Here is a 22,937-nt window from a genome sequence, read left to right as displayed (position 1 = left end):
TTGATATTTTAACCATTAAAACGACCAAAACGACAGCAACCTGTGTAATCATTATCAGCGAAATCACAACATCAAATTTAAATTTTAATTTGATCTCAGACTTTGCTGGGGTTTGCTGTGGTTTTACAAAATCACTCGTCTAGAGGCTATTCATAACTACGTAGACAGATTTTCAGAGGTTTTAGATCCCCTCCCCCAGCTTAGATTATCTATATATTTTTTTGAAATTTGTATGGACAATCCCTCCACGTGGTTTATGAACAACCTCAAGCAACTTTGTTCAATGCTATCTCAGAGATAACATTGTCCAAGGAATCAAGTCTCTAACGTGCTTAGTTCAAAAGATATAATACAGAACTGCTGTAACATGAATTTACTGAACTGATTTCATTCTCAAAGTAGGACTTGTAGGGGACAATAGTACATAACGCACCCCCTGGGCAAAACGCACCAACTGACTTTCACTTGTGTTTTTCATGGTTTTTTCGTAACTATTTTGATGTCATGAAAAGCTCAAAATAAAATGAAAAAGTGCGTTCTACCCCGGGGGTGCCTACCCGAGCAAAGTCGGTTAACAAAATGAAAGCAAATCGATATTAAAGATTGCAGTTCCTATCATAATGAATACTCATTTTGATTTCAATTGTCACGACATTAGTCTGATATCATATTGTGCTTTCATTATGCAGTCAAGACATTTTAAATGAAAGCAACTTAACTTGAAGTTCTGCTGTTAACGTCTTGTTTAAGATTTAAGTTAAGCTTATCTGTCGTTGAACTAACGATTATTGTTTAATTGTTTTGTTTAACACATTTTAGGTCATTCGCAACCAACCCGAAGTGACATTTGAGCTCAAGTCTTTCAGCGTGAGAAGCTTGGATGCTAACCATTTGCACCAGGCCCGTATTCAGTCAAACATTATGAATGCAAAATCAGTAATCAAATTGATTTCATTGAAAGCAGGATTAGTTTTCCGTTTGATTCAACAGTGTAAAATTTTGCTCTCATTTTTGATGTGTTAACCGTTAAGTCAACCAAAATGAGATCAAATGGAGTATTCAAAGTAAGTTACATCATAACAGCAAATTCTGATTTCAATTTGATCTCTAACTTTGCTCGGGTAATGTACCACAATCCGCTATAGGTATCAAATTGCTACAACGTCATCCCGATGCAGGAAGAGGAGACAAATTAGCGCATTAGCGATTAGTTATAACGCGATCGCGATTGCTCATTACAGCTAAATGAGCAAATTGTGACCCTCTGAAAGCAAAAATGACAGGTTCTATGTTTCATGCGTAGCTACAAAGCAAGATCATGCTCGGCTGGATTCGATTCCCGGTCCGATCTAGGAATTTTTCGGGTTAGAAAATTTCTCGACTTCCGTAGGTATAAGAGTATCATTGTACTTGCCACTCAATTATACTAATGCAAAAATAGGGCAGGCATCGAAAGCTCTGAATTAATAGCTGTGGAAGTGTATCTAGAACACTCTAGAAGTTGTGAGAAACGCAATAAGCTAATATGCAATAAGCAGTAAGCTTGAAATGTAAAAAAGAAGCATTTTAACAGTAATTAGCATTTGCAAGCTTGATTTCATATCTAGCGCACTGTGCATTGTTGAGTCAAGTCAAATTATATCTGTGAAACCGTTTATTACGTGCTTAATTCTTCTCCGTTACGGAGTGACTAGTTAACACTCTCCTTTCCATGGTAGCAAGGGTGATTCACAAATTTTTCGTTGACTGGATTGACAATGGGCCATACCTGAATGACGTAGAATTTTAAGAGGGGGTTCTGCATAATTTGTGACAGACCATGTATTGGAAAATACGCTACGAGGGGGAAGGTGGGGTTCTAACATTGAACAAAAATATACTACGTCATTTAATTCAAGAAGAGTCGCGTAAAATCAAAGAAAAACTGCACTCTAATTGATGTTTTAATTGTATTCAAGGTTAATGGTTAAAAATATTTCAAGGTGAAAGGTTAAAAATATCCAAGGAAATTATTGATGAAAATCATCCATTTCGATGGTGTGTGTTTTGCGCGACTGATGGAATATGCTCTCCAAGGGGCAACCATGAATTATATCACGCTTTCAAAGGTCGGAGGTGGTTTAAAATCCTTGTTTTAGCGTCAAGAAGACACCGTCCTCAATATTTACAATTTATTTATTTTTATTTCAGGAATTATTATTTAATTTATTGTTTTTACGACTGTTCAGTTTATAAAACGGACAACGAAAAAAGCCTGCGATTTTTTCATGTTACGTTGTATCCGTATTGTTTATTCTAGATTGTTGTTTACTCCGTGTCCTTAGTTTAGTGCATGTCATATTACTCCATCACTATTGAGACAGTATTCGGTTTTGATGCAGTTGGAATTCTTGCCTTCATTGCAAGGAATCGATTATGATTGAAGGGTTCCGCTATTTATACCCTGCGCGCCCCTTTGTCAGTCAAAATATGATTCCTTAGCAACAAAATTATTCAATGACACATAAGGCATAACAAGTAACATGGACTAAGATGTGTTCCCCTAGTTTGAAGTAGTCAAGACTAGGAATCGGTGGACATCTTAAAGGGTGTCCCACATCAAATTGCATCACGGGAAAAAAAAAAACTCTGTTGAAAATTAACCATTGGGTATTTTTTCTTGAAAATTTGGGTAGAAGTAGTTCAGAGTGTATTGTTTACACTATATTTTTATCTCTGTCAGTTTTTCGAAAGTTTAAAAAAATGGCGTCACCCGAAAAGCAATTAATTAAAAATCCCGAATTAATTTTGCGCAAGCACCTGGAAAATCCTCAACTCCCTCATCGGGACATCGGAAAACAACTCGGAATCATGCAGTCAACGGTGAATTGTGTGATTAAACGTTACTACGAAACTCAGAGCATCGAACGGAAGGAGAAATGCGATCAGAATGGATGTTCTATTAGTAATCAGGATCACAAGCGCGTCGTGAAAGCGTTTAAGCGGAATCCCAATGCTTCGGTCAGGGATGTGGCCAAAAAGTTGAATCTGTCCAAGAGTTTCATTTAGAGAGCCTGGGAGGAACTGCATACGTACAAAGTGCAGAAGGCTCCAAATCGTGAAGAACGGCAAAATACGGTGGGAAAGTCACGGGCCCGGAAACTGTACAACCATATGCTAACGAAGCCTCATTTTCTCATCATGGATGATGAGACTTACGTCAAGGCGGACCTCCGGCAGCTTCCGGGGCTACTGTTCTTCACCGCCCAGCATGATGTTCCGGAGGAAGTAAGGAAGCAGAAACTTTCAAATTTGGCCAAGAAATACATGATTTGGCAAGCGATCTGCTCATGTGGCAAACGAAGTGCGCCGTTCGTGACTGCCGGGACTGTTAACGGGGAGATCAACCTCAAGGAGTGTCTACAGAAGCGTCTGCCTCCTATGTTGAAGCAACACGAGGGTCTTACGATCTTCTGGCTGGATCTAGCTTCGTGCCACTATTCAAATATTGTCAAGAGTATACATATATGATATGTATGTTGTGGGTCCCACGGCAAAAAAATAAAAAATACTCACTTGTTTACGTGGGAAAAATGAAACATGAATATAATGCTATTGTTGTTTTTTGATGTTTATTTTACAACGACTTGCTTTGAATTTTCATTAAAAAGTTATGAGTTTGGCAATCAATGATTTAAGCATTACATAATTTTGTTTGGATCACAATCTGTAGAAAAATTACTGGTTGTGGTGGGTTTTTTCCCGTAGAGAGAAAAAAAAAGCCTGTACCATTTTTGCATTCGTATATTATCGTGTGGCAAGTACAATCATACCTTATGCCCAGGGAAGTCGAGAAATTTTCCATCCCGAAAAATTCCTCGACCGGACCGGGAATCGAACCCAGCTGCCTCCAGCATGGTTTTTCTTTACAGCTGCGGCTTTATCGAATGAGCTAAGGGAGGCCCTTGAAAGTATAAAGGAAGCCTAAATCATATTGTTTTTTTTTTTTTAATTTTCTGATTTCGTAAACATACAGCATACTTTTGCTTCTTGTGACTGCAAAAATGCTTGCATTTTTTGCTTCAATGGAATTATTTTGCTTTATTTCGGGGTTTGGTCAATGTTAATTGAATAATTTTCAATTATCAATTTTGGAAACATGCTCAAATATTTTGGAATCGTACTTTAATGTGTGTCCAAGGGAGCCGATACAATGTTCAATTCATGGAAATGATGAATAATGAATGCATTCTTTCCATGGCTCCAGGATGCCCTCCATCAGACCCTTACTTACAAGAAATATATCTGTGAACTGCTCACACTCTGTCCTATTGAAATGTTCTTATCCTTCATTCCGTTGGCGATTGTGGCCGAGTCTACACAGGTGTTTCCCCAGGATTCTTCACATTTGGCCCATGGTAACTCCGATGCAAATGATGTAAAAATATAATACAAGGTAATTGCAATTAATGACACATAGTAGCTAACCACAGAAGCAGTGCCAACAAGCTGTCCAATGCCAATTCCTGAAAATAAATATTAGAAAAATCATTAAGACGATCAACAATCCTCGAACGAGAATTTGTTGTTGAAACCTTTGAAGAGCGGTGAAATCTCCCAAATTTTCACCGAACTTCTGCTTGTAAATTGTCCCAGAGTCATTTCCATGTAGTACAAAGGGCGACCTGCGTGGTGTGGAGTGAGAAGAAATGCATTAATTGAGTATTTGTATTATTTTCGCATAATTTTCGTACCAATGACAAATAACACGATGAGGTAGGGAATTAAAAACGCTCCACCCCCATTTTCGTACGCGGTAAACGGGAACCGCCACACGTTTCCTAGGCCAACGGACATCGAAATACATGACATAAGAAATTCGAGCTTGTTGGACCACTCGGGTCGATTTCGGGTATCGTTTTTGGTTGGCGACTCATTGGACTGGAAAATATTCGATAAATTAACTATTATTAACAATGTACCGTGCTTGTTTTGTTTTACTGTTTTCTAAGCAAGTAGATGTAAATAGTACTGTTTTGTTTCCCTATGTAGCAGCATGATCGTTAATAATAAAAAAAATTAGGAAGTTCAAAGATTATTCATAAAAATTCATGTACCACACGTTTTTTTCACGACACTGTTGATTGATGCACTTTTCCATTAATTAAAAGTCCAACAAGATCCAATTATATATTCCTGATTTATATTTTTTGCTGTTATGAATTATCGGTCAGAGGCCATGCATTATTAGGAGTAAATTATTGCCAAAAATTGCAGCTGAACTATGTGATCGAAGAAATATACTCCATATCTATAGGAGGAGCTTTTCATCATTGCCGTATTGCATAATGTATCATTGTGTGTTTTTTTTTTTATTTAATAAGCATATGCTGGAAAGCTGATCCTTCATTTTTGGATGTCCTTATTTGGTATTAATATTGAATAATGCATACTTTCAGTATTGAAATCATCGATACGAAGGTAATGTTCTGAAAAGATTAACTTCAACCGAATCATAACGAATTTCTGAGATGTTTAACCTCAGCTTCGGGCAAGAAACAACACCTAACTTCGGGAACGTACATATTTTGTGGAATGACGAACTGTAGGATTAGAGGATTTAAATTGGGCATAGTACCTCAATTCTGTTGTAAATCATTTTCACCGATAAATCACAATTTAAATGAAAAAGTTTACTGATCGCATAAAGTTGTAATCCAAAAAGAAATCAAATAAGTGAGATGAATTGAGAAAGGCTTTGATACCCCTTTTCGGGCCTACACGGCGAATGAGAACGACCCAAATTTTGAGATCATTTTATTCATAAACGCCAAAAGTACAGGAACTCAGCGATGAGTAAATTTGCCTCATGCTTTCCGGTAGAAAAGCTCAAAAATCGGCCGGAAAATGAGGAAAATTGAGAAACTTTTACTCTGTCTAGGAGTGTACTACTAGATAGACTGGGTGAATCCAATCGTTACTTACTCATATCCGGGTTTTTTTTGCTGGAAAAACTTGGAATGACCTGGAAAAACATGAGGCAAATTTATTCATCGATGAGCTTCTTCATGTGATTTATGAGTAAGCTAAACTCAAATTTGGGTCGTTCTTATTCGCCGTGTACATACATACATTCGTTTTTCTGGATCTCAAATTAATGCTCTTGAAGCACTTCCACAGTTACTAATGGAGAGCTTTCTATGCCGATCATTGCCTGCATTTTTATATTGTATGGCAAGCACAATGAAACTCTATGTCCAGTGAATTTGAGAAACTTTCCAACCCGAAAGTTTACTTCGACCGGATTGGGAATGGATCGTAGGCTTGATAATACCATAGAGGTAACTCTAAGACCAGAAGGTCCCGAAGAAACGAGCTTAACGTTTTGGCTCAGCTCTGATACTATCTTCAGTCCCAAGCTAATCGATTCACCCCTCGAAACATAGGAAAATCCACTAACCCCTCATTTTATCTGTCAAACTTTCATAGCGAATCAAAACAAACATAGTGAAGTACTGGAATTTATACTATAATGGAGTACGTTAGTCGATTTGCTTGGGACCAATAGACTAGTCAAGTAGTGAGCCAATTTAAAATCGTTCATCACACGGCTAAGAATTTTATGATCGACGTTGAGCAGGCTAATCGGACGGTATGCTCTCGCTGTCCCATCGTCACCTCTCGTGCCGTGCGATCGTGCCGTTGAAAAACCTCTCTCTTTCCGCACGAAAAGCTGGTGCGATGAAAGATGGTGCGTAGACGTGAGAGTCGTATTTTGCACCCTCAAAGCAATAAGGCGGCCATCCAGGCTTTTCTCGACATGCGAGAATTGTATGTGGCCTTTTAGCGCGATTGCCGTTCCCCGCCTCGCTCGATTCACATTACAGACGACGTTGAAGCCAGGGAGAGAGCTGCTCATTCTCCACCTCCTGAAGGAAAACGATGTCCAGCTACAGCGTTCGTACGAAAGACCGAAGTGCGTCGATTTTCGTTGCGGTCGTGATGTTGTTGATGTTGATAGATGCGAGGTTATAACTGAAGAACTCAGCCATTAGGACGGTCGGTTACTCCCATCTCACATATCGTCGTCGTTCTCCACTCGAGGCTTCTTGCCTGGTGGACGAGTGCGGAGATGCCTTTTGGAGTTGGATGAGCCGACAGATAAATCTGTCTCGTTTCCATCGGACCTACCACCAGCAGTTTTGCGATCCACTCCACCACTAGCATGGGGCTGTTGACCTGTAGAGGGGATCAACTGCCTGCTATCCGATGGGTGAAGCGAAGCTGAGGTAGAGGCTAACGTAGGAAAGTTTTCATCAGTGACGAATAGAAATACTCAGAGGAAGAGATAGGCGGAGAAAACAAAATACAATTCGGCAGCAGTTCATTAACCAACGAAGATCAATTAATCAATAGAGTTAGAATATTGTTTTTGGTTCCAAAAACTAGTTGAATTTGAGAAGCACACAAAACATAAAGGTGATTGAATTTCTGTTCGATTGCAATACTCTCAAATTTATTCTGTAAGAATAATAAATCATCGGAAAAATCTAATTGGAATGTTCGATTGGCTCAGATTTTGACAGTTCATTTGGCTCAAAACATTCTCTCCGCCTATCTCTCCCTCTGAGTATTTCTAGTGACGACCGGTGGTGGTAACAACCTCTGTTGTTTTCGTTGGGGAATTTGTTTCGGCGGCTGCATACTTGCCAAGTTTGTTTTGTTTTGGTTGGCACCAGGAGTGACGAAGTTTAATATTGTGTACGTTGGGTTCGCAGTGGATGCGGTTTGCTTCGTTGTTTGTGAAGACTTAGGTGATGGACTCATCTGCTTTGCGGCATCGGCATACGTCTTCTGCACGAGCAGTTTTTTATTCTGCACACAGGTAGCTCTTACGTGGATGTATTCGCGGCAGTGTCGGCAAGTTTGACGTTGCCCGAAATACGACACTTGTGTCATCTCCCCGTCTATCGTAATCCATGACTCAATGTTCCTTTCAACGACCATTTTCGCCATACGAACACCGGTTGAGATGCCAGGAAAATCAACTTCGGTTCCATTTCACTGCTCTCGTACTGCGATGACGTCACCGTATCTTCCTAGGAAATTGGCGATTTTTAGGTCCGACACGTCCTCGGACAAATCGTACAGCCTCACCTCCACTGCTCCCTCCTCCAGTGTGATTCTCAACGGATACTTTTTCCCGTCGACTGTAATCTAGGTCGACAACTTTTACGAATGAAACACCCAGGGCTCTACTGTTGTGGATCCGTAGCACTTCACCTTGCTTCATACCTAATATGGTCGCACAGAACTTGTGCACTTTGGCGTTATCCGGTTTCTTCGGCCCATCGCGAAGTCGTTTGGACGCGGAGCGACACGGAACGGCTCAGCGATGAGCAGAGAGAGAAAAAAAAAATAAAAAAACACAGTTGGCACTGGTAGTAACTAGCTTATGTTTGACTTCCACAGAACGTTAACAAAAGCGCGTATGTTCAGCTCGGAAGTTGAGCGCTCACTGATTTTAATCACACATTACGCAATAAAATGGAGACGCTTTTACCATAGAGGTAACTCTAAGACCGAAAGGTCCCGAAGAAAAGTGCTAAACTTTTTGGCTCAGCTCTGGTACTCTTTTCGGTCTCAAGCTAATCGATGCACCCCTCGAAGCATAGAAAAATCCACGAACCCCTCATTTTATGTGTCAAATTTTCATAGCGAATCAAAAAAAACATAGTGTAGTACTAGAATTTTGACTAGAATGGGCTACGTTAATCGATTTTCTTGGAACCAATAGGCTAGTCAAGTAGTGAGCCAATTTGAAATTGTTAGTTTCCACCGGTTGCTTTCACCCCGTCAAAAGTCCTCCGTCTTCAATGTGGTATAGCGAGAGGTGGAGCAGAATGTTGGATTAGTAAAAAAAAAAAAAAAAAAAAAAACGCAACGTACATGCAAATAGTGGCGTCACTATTTGCAGTGGTGTAATTTACACAACGTTACCGATTGCATAAAAAAAATAATTATGATAAAACAACGAAATCACAATGATTTTTACCGTTGAATTTCGTACATTAAAATTTATTGTTAAATTATTATACGTATTGTGTGTATTAAGTATTTATTGTAAAAAATAAATTTAGATTTTAAACTATGTAATGTTCAAAGAATAAAAATTAGTATGATATCAAATTGTTCGAGAAAAATAACTTTTATATTGTTAAGATGCTTAACAACCCCCCTTTTTTTACTGTAAATTTCTCAAATACCATGATGTTCATTGTTGTGAACCATAAATTGCGTTGTGATTTTTTGGTGATGAACAAAAATGTCCACAATAAATATCGAGGTTACAATGACAATGAAAATCATTGTATATTTATTGGATTTTTTTTAAATGTCCACAATAAATATCGAGGTTACAATGACAATGAAAATCATTGTATATTTATTGGATTTTTTTACGGGTTTCCCTTGGTAATCCATCAACAACACGTTGCCAAATATCGAGACTGTCGTAATCACTCTCTGTATAAATTTTACATATAGTTTCATTACGTCGCAAATTTTCATTACGTCGAAAGTAACAAAGGTAAACAAAACCGAGCTATCAGTGTCTTTCGATGCTCCTGCTATTACACTTTATACTGTCAGAATATAGGATCACATCTCATTTTTAAATTTATTTACCAGTAAAATTGCTTTTTTACGTAATCACCTTCCGATCAAAATATTTTTCGATGTTACTTAAGTCACCCGATTTCTAAGGAGATGTCGTTTGTCGTAAGTAACAGAGCAGAGAAACCCGTGAAAAGTGTACATTCGTCGTTTAGCTTTGAAAGTGAATAAATCGATTTGTTTGTTGCTAAGATGATTTCGGTGATCCTATAATGATGAATGGGCTGTACGTAAGGAGACGTGATTGATAATTCTCCCGAATATCCTGGTAAATACATTTTGACTTCAGTAACATAATTGGGCCACCAAACGACAGATAATAACTTTTGACTCAAAAATCCGCATTTTTTAACATGAAAGCTAGCGATCTGCTTTGTATGATTAAAATCCTGCTTAATATGTTAAACAATGCTATCACTATGAGCTTATATGTGTTTAATTGGAAATAGGAATAACTTTTCGGTCATCAAAACAAAACTATGTTTTTCTCGGATCGGTGCGAATGTTACTTTCGATATAAGGGCCCATGCATTAATTATGTCACGCTAAATCGAGCAAAAAATTACCCCCTCCCCCCTATCGTGACATTTTTCCTATACCTAATGCATTGCTTGTCACAAAATCTTAGACCCTCCCTCCTCCTTTTGAGCGTGACATAATATATGCATAAAACCTAATTAAAATTTGTTCTTGAATTCATTTACTTTCAAATGTATGGTGTATTTTGTAATGATGTATATATATTTTAGAATGAAATGATATAATCGATTTATAATTATATTATAAACATTTTTTTTTTCCTCTGTTCGGGACCTAACACCACTGCGACCAGTAATTTGATCTATTGTAGTATACCCCGTGTCTTTAGTTTAGTGATATGTCGTATTACCAACAATCAATACGAAACTAACGATTTTAAATTGGCTCACCACTTTAGTAGCCTATTGGTCCCAAGCAAACGATTAACGTACCCTATTCTAGTTGAAATTCTATTACTACACTATGTTTGTTTTGATTCGCTATGAAAGTTTGACAGATAACATCAGGGGTGTGTGGATTCATGCAGAACATGCAGGGGTGAGTGAAATAGCTTGGGACTGCTTGGGACCGTTGTTCTGGTACTGAGTGAGCCAAAAATAATAATGATTTTCTTCGGGACCCAGTGGTCTTAGAGTTACCTCTATGGTATTACTCCATCACTATTGAGAAATGATGAAGCATTCGATTTTTTTTACAGTTGTCATTCTTGCATTTATCGCAAGGATCCGACTCTAATTGAAAGGTTCCGCTATTTATACCCTTCGGAGTGTTGAAACACCCTCCAAAGGCGCGCCCCTTTGTCAGTCAAAATTGAATTCCTTGGCAACAAAATTAAGGAATGACACCGATAAGACCATGCATCAGAACCCTAGTCTTAACCACTTCAAACTAGGGAACAACTAATAGAAGATTAGGAATCACATAGATGAAGACTAACTAACTCATTTTTTCCTTGTTTCAAGATCATCCTCGGTGGACAAAGCCGAGTCTTGTCACCATCAACAAGGCATAAAAAGTAACAGGACTAAGATGTGTTCCTTTGATTACTGAAAAATCCTGTTCCCCTAGTTTGAAGTAGTCAGGACTAGGAATCGGTGGTAGATCTTACATCCCGTAACGTACCACGAAAAGGTGATCTACCTACGGTGCTTCAAAATATCGACCTAGCGGCGCCGGTGGTGTAGTGATATGCGTGATTACCTCTCACCTCAGCAGGCTTGGGTTCAATCCCAGTCGGCACTGCCGGGATGTTCTGAGGCATAACATTTTTGATCACACCTTTCTTCGAAAGGGAAGTAAAGCCGTTGGTTCCCGGTCGATAGGTAGGGTCTAGGTGTGGGAGCTGCCTCTCTGGCGTCGGTATCATTGGTGCTTAGCACGGAAAACAAGATCGACGGAAAACAAATTAAGGAAAAAAAAATCAATTGATTTAAAATCAGGTCTTGATAATTCTCCCAACATTTGAGCTCATTTTGATCCAAACTCACTAGCACTTTTAAGTGTATTAGGGAATAATTGTGGGAATAGTGAACTTTTTACTACTTTACTAACCTTTCACGATAGTAATTTATATGAGCGCAAAATGCAGTGTTGCCCTGAAAGAGCAAACAAACTTTTGCATATACATATAAAATAATAAATGATACATACAAATCTGACAAACGCTCCTTAAAGGACACCCAAATGATCCATAAAACTCCGGTGAAAAACCCTAAAAAAGTGTGAATCTTTACAAAATGTCATTATGATACATATTTTATGTAAAAGTTAGAAACACAATTGTAAAATGTACCGTTAAGTTTCTTAATAATGAGCATTGAAATTGTACGAACTATCCATACACATATTGAAAATGATCCAACAATAAACCATAAACTAATGAAATTGAACCATAGAAAATCAAGTTTGCGCACTAAAAAATATAGGAATGATCGAAACAATGGGATTGAATCCACAATATTAGGCTCAATAAGCAAAATCGATCGCTGCTAAACCACCATGCTCCTTTCATTACAACAAATCAATACGACTAACGAATGCTAAAGCCTGGCAAAAGGAAGCTATTCACATAGAATTTGAATTTTCCGGTCTTAGATAAATATCAAAATTTGATAAAGCATGGTTGATTTCAGCAATAGATGTCGCTGGGGAAAATTTTACGTCTTTTTTTAAAAGGAAAAAAAACGGAAAACACGTCAATTAAAATTAAACGGATTATGGAAAATGGTTTATTCTCCAAGATCGCATTAGATTGTCAAATTATATTCGAAGTCCAAAATTTTGAATGTTTTTACTGTCTCACAATTTTGAGTTATGAACACTACAGGGTGAGCGGGTTAATGGCCAAATGTTATACAGTGATAGAATAAACTCAGAATTTTTTATAATTAGAAAAAAATAGAATTCTACTGAATTCCTATGGGACTTTTGAGATACCGGGCAAAGATTTTATTTGAATATCACAAGATACAATTTTGAAGATGTTGAGGCTAGTTCACATGATCAAGCTTTCCAAAATTTAGGACATTAAAAGTTCAAAAATAATATAAATATGACTTAAAATTAAAAAAAGAAAAACATTACTCTTGGACTAAAATTAAACTTAAGGATTTTAACACTTAACTTTTGAATAAATGTCTAGAGGCTTTTAATCAGTCATCTACAATTCAGTCATAGTCATCTGCAATTATTTCTCTCCATTAGAGAGTCTCTAGGAATAATTCTAAAGGAATTCAGAGAACAATCCCAAATAAATTTGAAAATAAGTTGCAGTAATTTTGAGAAGCATTTCAGGAAAACTGTAGGGAAAACTATGGGTGAATCCCAATAGACTTATGAGCAGAAGTCCAGAGAATTCTTAAGAAACTCTTACGAATTTTCACGTAGCTTTCTAAAGTAATTCGGGAGGAGGATTCAAAGTGAATTAACTCTACTCCAAACTTAATTATGATATAGAAATTCTGACACTACTCCTGGATCACTTAGGGCCATTCAATTAATAAAAACAGAATTCGAAGGAGAATTACCAGTGTATATTGAATTATTCCATGAGAATCTATTGCTGAACAGTTTGAATGAAATTTCTACGAGAATTCATAAGGGTTTTGAAAGAATTAATAGACATTTCCTAAAGGGTTCCAAAGAGTAGATTTCACAGTGAATTTAGATTATTATTTACAAAAAATCTGAGTAGCGTTCCAGAAGCTTCTGATATAGAAAAGATTTAGAGATTGCAAAAACTGACAAAGAATTACGAGGTTCTAGCAACAATCAATAACAAACTAACGATTTCAAATTGGCTCACTACTTGACTAGCCTATTGGTCCCAAGCAAAGCGACTAACGTACCCCATTCTAGTATAAATTCCAGTACTACACTATGTTTGTTTTGATTCGCTATGAAAGTTTGACAGATAAAATGAGGGGTTAGTGGATTTTCCTATGTTTCGAGGGCTGAATCGATTAGCTTGGGACCTAAGATAGTACCAGAGCTGAGCCAAAAAGTTGAGCTCGTTTCTTTGGGACGTTCTGGTCTTAGAGTTACCTCTATGGTTCTAGCTTTTATCATTAAAAAATATCACCACCTTCGGTATGAAAACTTACCAAAACTCTAAAGCTGGGTTTAGACTAAGCAAGTCAAATGATCAATTCAATTGAATTCAATTGGCTTGAAAAGTTGAGCCTGGTTCAACTTTTTTCAATTCAAGTGAGTTGATCAAGTCAGTTGAATGGCATGGTTTACACGTTCAATTCGCGTTCAAGTCAGTTGAATTCAAGTGAATTGATCAATTGACTTGCCCTGTCTAAACCCAGCTTAAGGGGATTGCCATTTTTTGGATCTAACTCTTAGGTTTTGGTATCTCGAACTAAGAGAAAGTTAAAAATTCTAACTTGGCGAAATATTCTAGATTATAATTGAAATATTCGAGATAACAGGCTTAGAATATTCTTAAAGAATTCAAAATTTAAATTGGGTTTTAAAATACATTTTTTACGTGTTCATGTACATATCTAAATTTCAAATATGTATTTTAGGTTCAAATCAAATTCCAGGTTTTTCTCGATTGTGTACGATTCCCGGTTCATTCCTGGTTTTCCCGGTTCAGTGGCCACCCTGTATAACTTATATTTAAAAACTAGTTGCAGCTAAAGCTGTTTCCAATACGCTACGAGTTCTCACGGGACGTTACAAGAAATCAGTTCAACAGAAGTTTTTTTTTTTATATCTTTATTAAGGAGACTTTCAGCCATCCAACAGAAGTTGTGAATTGAATTCCTAGGAGATTCAAAAAAGATTTTATAAGAATCGTGAGCAGAATAAATAGCAGAATAATTTTAAGGAGGACTTAAAGAGAATCCTAATGAGAATTCAAAATGAATTTCAGTAAATGACGGCAACTAAAATTTAAACGTTAATTTCACTGAATTTTTCTATCAAAACACTTCACTGAATGTATGCTACCGATTCTAGTTATGTCAGAATTTTCTTATCATGAAATATACGCTCTACAAAATGCGGATGATTTCTAGTAGCCGATAATAGAACAGCTGGTTAACAAGTTCAAATGAAAAGGTTACCGAAGAATAAGAGGTTGCCTTCACTTGAGAAGTTTGGAACGTTGTAGAAACGTTTTCAATAAGTTTTTGACAATTCTGTCGATTTGAATGGATAGAAAAGCAAGCAGCAGAAAAATGTAAACAAACAAACACGTAATATGTATGCGTGACGCTGAGAAAATGCTAATAGAAGGACCAATCTGCTGTGTCTCACATCGTATATAATCGAAAGCATGTCGGATCGGGTTCAAACGGACGTTATTTATTCAGACCTATCCGCAGCATTCGACAAGTTGAACCATGCTATTGCGATTGCTAAACTCGGCAGGCTCGATGTATGCGGTAATCTTCTGAGTTGGTTTCGATCATATCTTACCGGTCGCCAACTAAAGGTTGACATAGGAGATTGCAGATCGGCTAGGTTCTTCGCCACAACAGGTATACCTCAGGGAAGCCACATGGGACGTTGATTGATCGTACTAATTGTACCGTTGATTTTTATACTGTATTTCAACGACGTGCATCTGGTCATCGAAGCTCCTCGATTATCATTTGCAGATGACCTCAAAATCTTCCTACGAATCCGCTCCATTGCTGACTGTCACTTTCTTAAACGGCAGCTGAATGTATTCGCTAGTTGGTGAAGTTTAAACAGAATGGTAGTGAACCCAGCCAAATGCTTCGCTATTACATTCTCACGAAAACAACAACCGAAAATATTTAGCTTTGGCCTGCTTGGCTCGGCAATCGAACGCGTGAATCAGGTGAAAGACTTGAGTGTGATCTTGGATGCACAGCTATCATTCAAGCAACACATTGCATATGTTGTCGATAAGGCGTCAAGAACTTTAGGGTTCATTTTTAGGATAGCTAAAAACACCGATATCTACTGCCTAAAATCTCTCTATTGTTCGCTTGTTTGATCGACGCTTGAGTATTGTTCAGCGGTTTGGAACCCAAACTACAACAACGGTGCCGAGAGAGTTGAATCTGTTCAACGTCGCTTTTTTCGTTTTGCGTTGCGTAGATTGCATTGGAATGATCCGTTTCGATCCCAGTTACGAAAGTCGTTGTTAACTTATCGACCTAGAACTTCTCCGGACTAGAAGAGACACAAACAGAACCCTAACCGTGGCCGATATCCTGCTAGGAAGGACAGATTGCGAGGCTATCCTGAGGCAAATTGACCTGAATGTTCAACCCCGACCGCTTCGTAACAACCTTATGCTAAGACTGCCTCTACGTCACACAAATTATGGAGCATACGGTGGGATTTCCGGCTGCAGAGAATATTCAACAAAGTTGCATCTGTTTTCGACTTTCATCTCTCCCGTGATGCGCTTCGTCGAAAGTTTTCTTCTGTTTTTCGCCGGAAGGAGTAACTGACTATAAGATATATATTTTTTATGATTTTTTTATGTTATGACCATACTTGAATGTATTTTTTTTTTACTATAGTTGACAGGGGGAACGACACTCATTTGGATGTATTTTTTCAGTCTAGTAATTACTTGGGATTTTCGGGGAAAAACATAATTGATGGGATTTTTTTGAGTGTGTCGTGTTGACGAAAATAGAGCAGGGATAGAAAAAATAGATGGGAATAGATCAGGCAATTGATGTGATGTGAGGGATGTTAAAAAATTTCAGAGGGATACGAGTCTGAACGCGAAGAGGATAGGTGTAAAAAGAAGAAAAATTTGCTGCAATGAAGCGTCCATGAATTACGTAACGCTTATAGGGGGAGAGGGGGTCACCTATATCGTTACGAATTATACATAGGGGAGGAGTAGCAAAGCTTTGCGTAGCGTAAAAAAGAGAACATTTTGTTTTTTTTTCGTTTCTTGATGTAAAGTTTGAAAATACAGGTCTTTTTTGACGCTTTTGGCAACGACAACGAAGGCTATCATCACTAAATCTTGCTTTACAAAATGGATCTGTTTTAATTTTATAAATTGAGATTTTTGCTATCTTGAACTTTTGAAAAGGAGGTACACGATGGTACGCTGATCTTTTGTTTTTGTTTTGAATATTGTCGTTCAAGTTGGACATCGGAAAATCCCACACGCGACATTCGATTTTACCCTCGTTCTGTACGTTAAACATAACGTCGGACATAGTGCGCTGAATAGCGTGAATGTGTGAATACAGCGCACTATGTCCGACGTTATGTTTAACGTACAGAACGAGAGTAAATTCAATTGGCGCGTGTGGGATTTTCCGGTTTTCTACTGAAACGATAATATTAATAATATAATTAATTACCTAAAAATAAAATAAATACAAAACGAAAGCATACATCAATATATTTAATGAAAAGGCGGGGGAGGGGGGTTTATGAAGCGTTGCGTAATAAATAGAGGGGGGTCATTTTCAGTGTACCGTTTTGTTCCAAAGAGGGGGGGGGTCAAACATATTGATTTTTAGCGAAACGGAATTAATGGACACCGCTCGGGACACCGCCCAACTATAATAATCAAAGCTCACAGCTCAAGTGCAGAAAACGGTTCCGCACCGAAAAGCGAGGGGGGCGACACATCTAAATCTCAAGTTTAGATGCTCAACAAATCTCACAATAGCGAATCAATCTTCGAAAAATCTTCTTTCATTTGTCGCATCTACTTGCATCGCGCATCATCTTTTTGCAGGAAATCTTCAGAATCGTCATCAATCTTCTTTCTATCTACTCAGCGTGCGCGCAGCTAGCCACAGCAAAACACAATCTTTTCTGCATCGTAGATAGAGTTGTCCCCCTCGCCGAAAAGGTCGAAACTGCACAGTAAGATGAACGGGTGATGGCGATGGATTACAAGGTTCCAGTTAATATTCCCAGCTGTATTTGGACGGGAATTTGATCCGCAATATTCTCGCACAGAAATACATCACCCGGTGGGTGTCTTACTTCACCATTAGCTCTTTCTTATCCGAACCCTTGACCAGCAGCAGAGACGAGTAAAACTTGGGCCGAGTGGAAAAAACGACCTGAATTCCTTTTCCACCTGCTTGTCGTAGGGGGTTTCATTGGTAAGGCTTTTCCCGGGGCTAGAATCAGCAGTTGGAACGAAATCAACAGTTGCTTCGCGCCTGTTCGGTAACTTCCATGCTACAACACACAGAGACCCGGGCTCTTATCCGTCGAATTCGATCGGTTTGAGTCCAGGAAATGGATGTGCGTTTCCGTCTCCTCCGTGATGAAGTTTTTTTGCTCCCGAGACCGATTATAGACGAATGGTCTGTCATCTTTTTTTAGTTTTCGCACCGATTTTTTACCGGCATGGTCAGCTGACATACGTGGTGTTTGTTGTGGAGAGTGTTGTAAACTGACAGTGAGTATGGCAGAGTGCTTCGCGGTCGACCTGAAAACTTCGAGAAACTGCACGGCTTGCTTGACAATTTGTGTGCATGCAGAAGGGATAAGTTGGGAATAGAAAGAATAGATAGGATGGATTGAAATTTTGTGCACGTTGAAAATTATATGAGAGGTTTGGGTAAAAATGGGATAATCCTGAAGTGTCGTTCCCCCTGATAGTTGATAAGGTTAACATCATTGGGGCTTCATTGATGTAAAACAACAATAAAACAATAAAACTTAAATTCCCCTATAAGCAGAATTTAAAGGGTGGTTTCTGCGGAGAATTTCAAAGGAACACTGAGGAAGATTAAAAAATAACTTCAAAGGGAATTCCGATAAAAATATCAAAGCAATCTATTCTGGTTATAATAAAAACAAAATTGAGGAGAAGAAGTGGAAAAAAAAAATAGAAGAGAATTTTGAGGATTTCATAGAAAATTTCGAACATAATTTCAAAGGAATCTAATTGTCTAAAAAGTTATAAAGAAATTTCAAGAAGGATTCCAGAAAACATACTTTTGCTTATAGAAAGTTCTATAATAATCTTCTTAAGAAGCTTCTTCTGGACGCTTTTTTTTAGAATCATTGAAAGCTTATTTTAAAAGTTTATTTTAGAAGCTTATTCTAGACTCTTACCCGTCCTCTGAATAAAAAACTACAAGGGACAGTCTTATGGGGTTGTACGCAATGGTGACGTAGGACTACGTGGTCTTAAATAATCAATCGACAGTGAGCATACATAAGGGCGTAAATGCAATGATCGATTCTCTTCGTCAATTTTCTCTTTTGTTAATAACTCGCTAGAATTAACGTTACTCGGTGCGTTTGCTATTGTTTATGATAGCCAATACAACTTGTTACAACTCTGCATCGAATAAATTCTAGAAAATTGTTTCGTTTAGCTGTAGCAATGCAAAGAGAACATCGATGAAGAGAATTGATCATCGCGTATACGCCCTTATGCAAGCTTCTTGGCTAAATTTTATTTTTTTGTGTGTTTTGTGTAGGAATAGGAATTTGGGCGGGGTTCTCTCTGTTTATACTCTTTAATATGACGCACTTGACATAGATGGCCCACAGTGACTCACGAAAAGCTACTGATCCCGATCAATAGCGGTGCGGCTTCTTCCTCCTTCTATGGATGCTCATGTGGGCTGCAGCTCACTGCTTGTAGGAAGCCTTTCGTTGTGTACTGGAGAACAAAGTTCAACGCCACGCGCCGAAAGCACAGCTGCTGCTGCAGTTGATGCCGACGACGACCGGACACCACCACACACGGTGATTGGAACTGAACCCGATCAGCGGTTGAGGCCAGCCTTGGTAGCTAGCTGCTTGCGGGGAGCCTTTCGTTGTGTACTGGTGGCCGTTTGGTGAGACCAGATGAAATTCAACTTTGAAATCTGTGTTAGGGAAATCGCTTTTCACAGGCAATCGGTGATAATTTTAACTTTCAAAGCAACAGATGCACATTCGTGCAATTTTCAATAGTGACATTTTGAAAAATGATAAAGTTTTAAATTTAACACATGCGTAGAAATATATCTGATCGATTGGTGATAAAATTATTGAAATTGGTCAAGGGCAGCTGAGTTATTTACGTTCAATATCTTTCATAATTTTGATACATGATCTTTTTTCGGTTTTCACAAAGTGTAGCCTCATATAGAAATCACAGACGTAGTCCTACGTCAAAATAACACGGGCAGGACAGTAAATATGAGTAGCTACGCAGTAATGGAGCAATTTTCCAAGGGTTACGGATCAAAATGTCAAATTTGTGGATGATTCTTATATTTTTAGTGCGCAAACTTGATTTTCTATGGATCAATTTCGTTAGTTTCTGGTTCATTGTTAATCGTCTTGTGCATCATTTGCAATATGTTTATTGGTAATTCATACAATTTCAATGTTAATTTTTTTAGAAATTGAGCGGTACATTTTTAGCGGTGTCGCTAAATTTTACATAAAATATGGAATAAAATGACATTTTTTATGGATCATTCACACTTTTCTTGGATTTTTACCGGAGTTTTATGGATCAATTAGGGTGTTTTTTTTTTAAAAGGAATAATTCCCATACTTAGGGTTGCCTCTTGAAATCAATCGATTAGTCATATCAGAAAGTTTAGGGTTTGAAATCAATTAATAACTAATTACCTTGAAGTAAAATCAAAAAGCGTTCTTCAGAAAAGATGTATACAATTTCCCGTGAGAGCAGATAGTAAACTTAAACTTAAACTACCGTGCCGATTCAAATTTCGGACACTTAAACTCGAATTTCGGACACTTTTAAAAGTTGATTATCTCGGTCGAATATGATCCACATGTCTTGTAAATTTTAAATTTTTTTGACTAGTGCCCTCCACGATCATCTAACATTATTACTTTGTTTCTAACTGGATGTAATATTTAATTAAAAATGAAAGTGTCCGAAATTTGAATCGTCCGAAATTTGAATCGGAACGGTACTCTTAAATAAACTTGAAAGGTGCAATGCAGTAAGAGTTTGCAACTAAATGAACTAAAATTTTGAAAGAACCTGGAACCTTGGAATCGATTGAGCATAGTGGAGCAAAATCGATATTTTGAGCCACCCTAATATACATGCACTTATTAACATTTAATTTGGCCATTTAAATAATTCTTTAAAACGAGTGCGAGCAGGAAGGGATCCAATTGTGAGGTTAAGCCTGTTCTCTTTATCTTCGTTCACGTGTAGGGTGCGGATGAATAAGAAGAGCCTAGTTTACGGTTGAAACCAAATCTATTTCCAAGAATAATCGGAATTTGAGTCAGAACATTCAATGTGATACGAGAATCATGTATCGAAAAATAAATGAAATCATAAAAGCGCTACGTTAAAAACTGCCGGTCAATCAAAATGAGCTAAGTACTGTAATTACTGTACTGTAAAATAGCTAAACGCACAATAATCTTACCTCGGTTTCCCTCTCTGTAGTGTTACCATTAGCAACGTTTACTGCATATCTTTTGTTAGATGATGGATAAGATATTGTTGTAATCTCGGTCATGGTTCTATTAAAAAGCTTTGCACAGGATACTTAATAAAAAAATGTCAGTGAAAAATGTTATACAGAATGTTTCCGTAGAAGTTCCACATTTAACTATCAAGCTGGTTACTGTTAACACACTTTTGTCACCGAAGGCGGATTGATTGTGAGTAATGAGAAATACGTTTCGATGCTCTTGCCTTGCTGGGTGATCTTATCAATGTACAAATGATAAATTTTATATGTTTAGCTAGCGAATTGTAGTCATTAGGCAGTTTAAGTTGTAAAATAACGCTATTTACCTGTTTTGACATACTGTAGGCTAGATTGTTCGTGGATGCGTCTTTTAGCAGACGGACTCCAGTGGTTTCAAGAGCACTTGGTGCAAAGATAAGTGAAGGCACGAACTGCGTCACATTCTGAGATCAGATCGATAACGATACCTTATACCGGATGTAGTTAAGTAGGTTTAGTTTCAACTCATTTTAATGCCACTCAATTATTCTATTACTATTTTCAGCCTTGGAACCTTGTGAAAGTTTGTGTTTAAAAAATCCTATCTGAAGGTATACGATGCCATAAACGAAAACAGACTCAATGTTTTTCATTAATGGCAGCGAGAAAAATGTGAAATGCATATTTTTTGCAGAACAAAAGAGTTTCTTGATATTATCTGTGTGGTTAATGTTTTTACTTTGACGCCTACGGCAATACCCTTACTTACACAGCAAAAAATTATTTCAACAGCGCAAATTTGCTGCCTGAATGCTATTTTTAACGCGGTTGTGGTGCATACACTTTGATGTGATATTAATTTATATTTTTTGCAAAACAATAAGCATGTTTCAGAGCATCGTTTCTTCTTCTTCTTCTTTTTCTTCCTTTTATTTCACGTAGGTCTCTGTTCTGCAATCTAGTAGTGCCAATCACCGACGGCCATCCATTGACGGCAATGGAATGTGCAGGAAGGCAGCTTCCACACCTGCGTAGGATATCACACCAACGGCTTTACTTCCCTTCCGAAGGAAGACGTGACCAGAGATTTTTATTCCTCCGAAAAATCCCACAGACCTCGGCTGGGATTGAACACAGACCCATTGGGGTGAGAAAACAGTCACGCTTACCACTACACCACCAACGCCAGCATTATCGTTTGTTCAAAAGAGTGCTGATGGACTTTGTTTACCTATGTAGGAAACATATTAAAAATAATGATTAGGTTTAATGGCGGCTTCGGTAGGTATTGACTGAAGAGTTTGAGTGTGTTGGTTAATATCCTTTTGATTCCGTTATAATTGCTTATCTTTTCACAGATACGTGTATTTCGTCTACTACTTGCAGACTTGATGAAGTGTCAAGTACTCTAAAATACCAGTACTGTCAAAAGACAAGCAATTATAACGAAATTAAAGGAAATAAACCAACACACTCAAAGCTCTTCATAAAGGGATTCCGTTAAAAGGTTGACTGTTTTCGGCATCCAAAATGAATACGTCAAATTTCCTGAATTTTTAGATCACAACACATAATTCAATTTATTTACAGGATCCTTAATGTTGTTACTTCAAGCGGATTGATTTTTATGACAGAGTAAAAAAAAAATTACAATATTTTTCGTGTGATGAAACATACGTACCACACTTTTCTTCATTATGCACCACTATTCATGTTTACTTAAAGTGGCAGCAGTAGATGCACCTTTCAGTGTGGATCACACAATCGTATATGTAATCGTTGGCGGTTATTGCTTGAAGCACGGTCGGTGCTATAGTTTTCGCCATTCAAAATAAAAATTTGGTGATGTGTTGAAGTTAATGGTAAAAT

At 37.8% G+C, this 22,937-nt stretch overlaps 1 protein-coding gene across 3 annotated transcripts in view; it reads right to left on the bottom strand.

Moving 5' to 3' along the window:
- NAAT1 (Nutrient Amino Acid Transporter 1) overlaps positions 1-21,273 on the bottom strand; it is a 53,787-nt gene extending 32,514 nt beyond the window's left edge. For all 3 annotated transcript variants that reach the window (XM_065237463.1, XM_065237462.1, XM_065237464.1), the window contains exons 1-4: positions 21,042-21,273; positions 4,734-4,920; positions 4,575-4,664; positions 4,274-4,505 (exon numbers count right to left, since the gene is read on the bottom strand). In XM_065237463.1, coding sequence (XP_065093535.1) covers positions 4,274-4,505; positions 4,575-4,664; positions 4,734-4,920; positions 21,042-21,134 — 602 coding nt within the window. In that variant the 5' untranslated portion in view covers positions 21,135-21,273. The remainder of the gene's footprint in view (positions 1-4,273; positions 4,506-4,574; positions 4,665-4,733; positions 4,921-21,041) is intronic.
- Positions 21,274-22,937: the final 1,664 nt, after the last annotated feature.

Source organism: Ochlerotatus camptorhynchus, unplaced genomic scaffold (assembly GCF_037179485.1).
Source record: "Ochlerotatus camptorhynchus isolate MF236.1 unplaced genomic scaffold, CSIRO-AGI_Acam_v1.1 ptg000624l, whole genome shotgun sequence".
NCBI lineage: Eukaryota > Metazoa > Arthropoda > Insecta > Diptera > Culicidae > Ochlerotatus > Ochlerotatus camptorhynchus.
The sequence above is the reverse complement of the archived record's forward strand: the minus strand, read 5'-3'. Positions and strand labels throughout refer to the sequence as shown.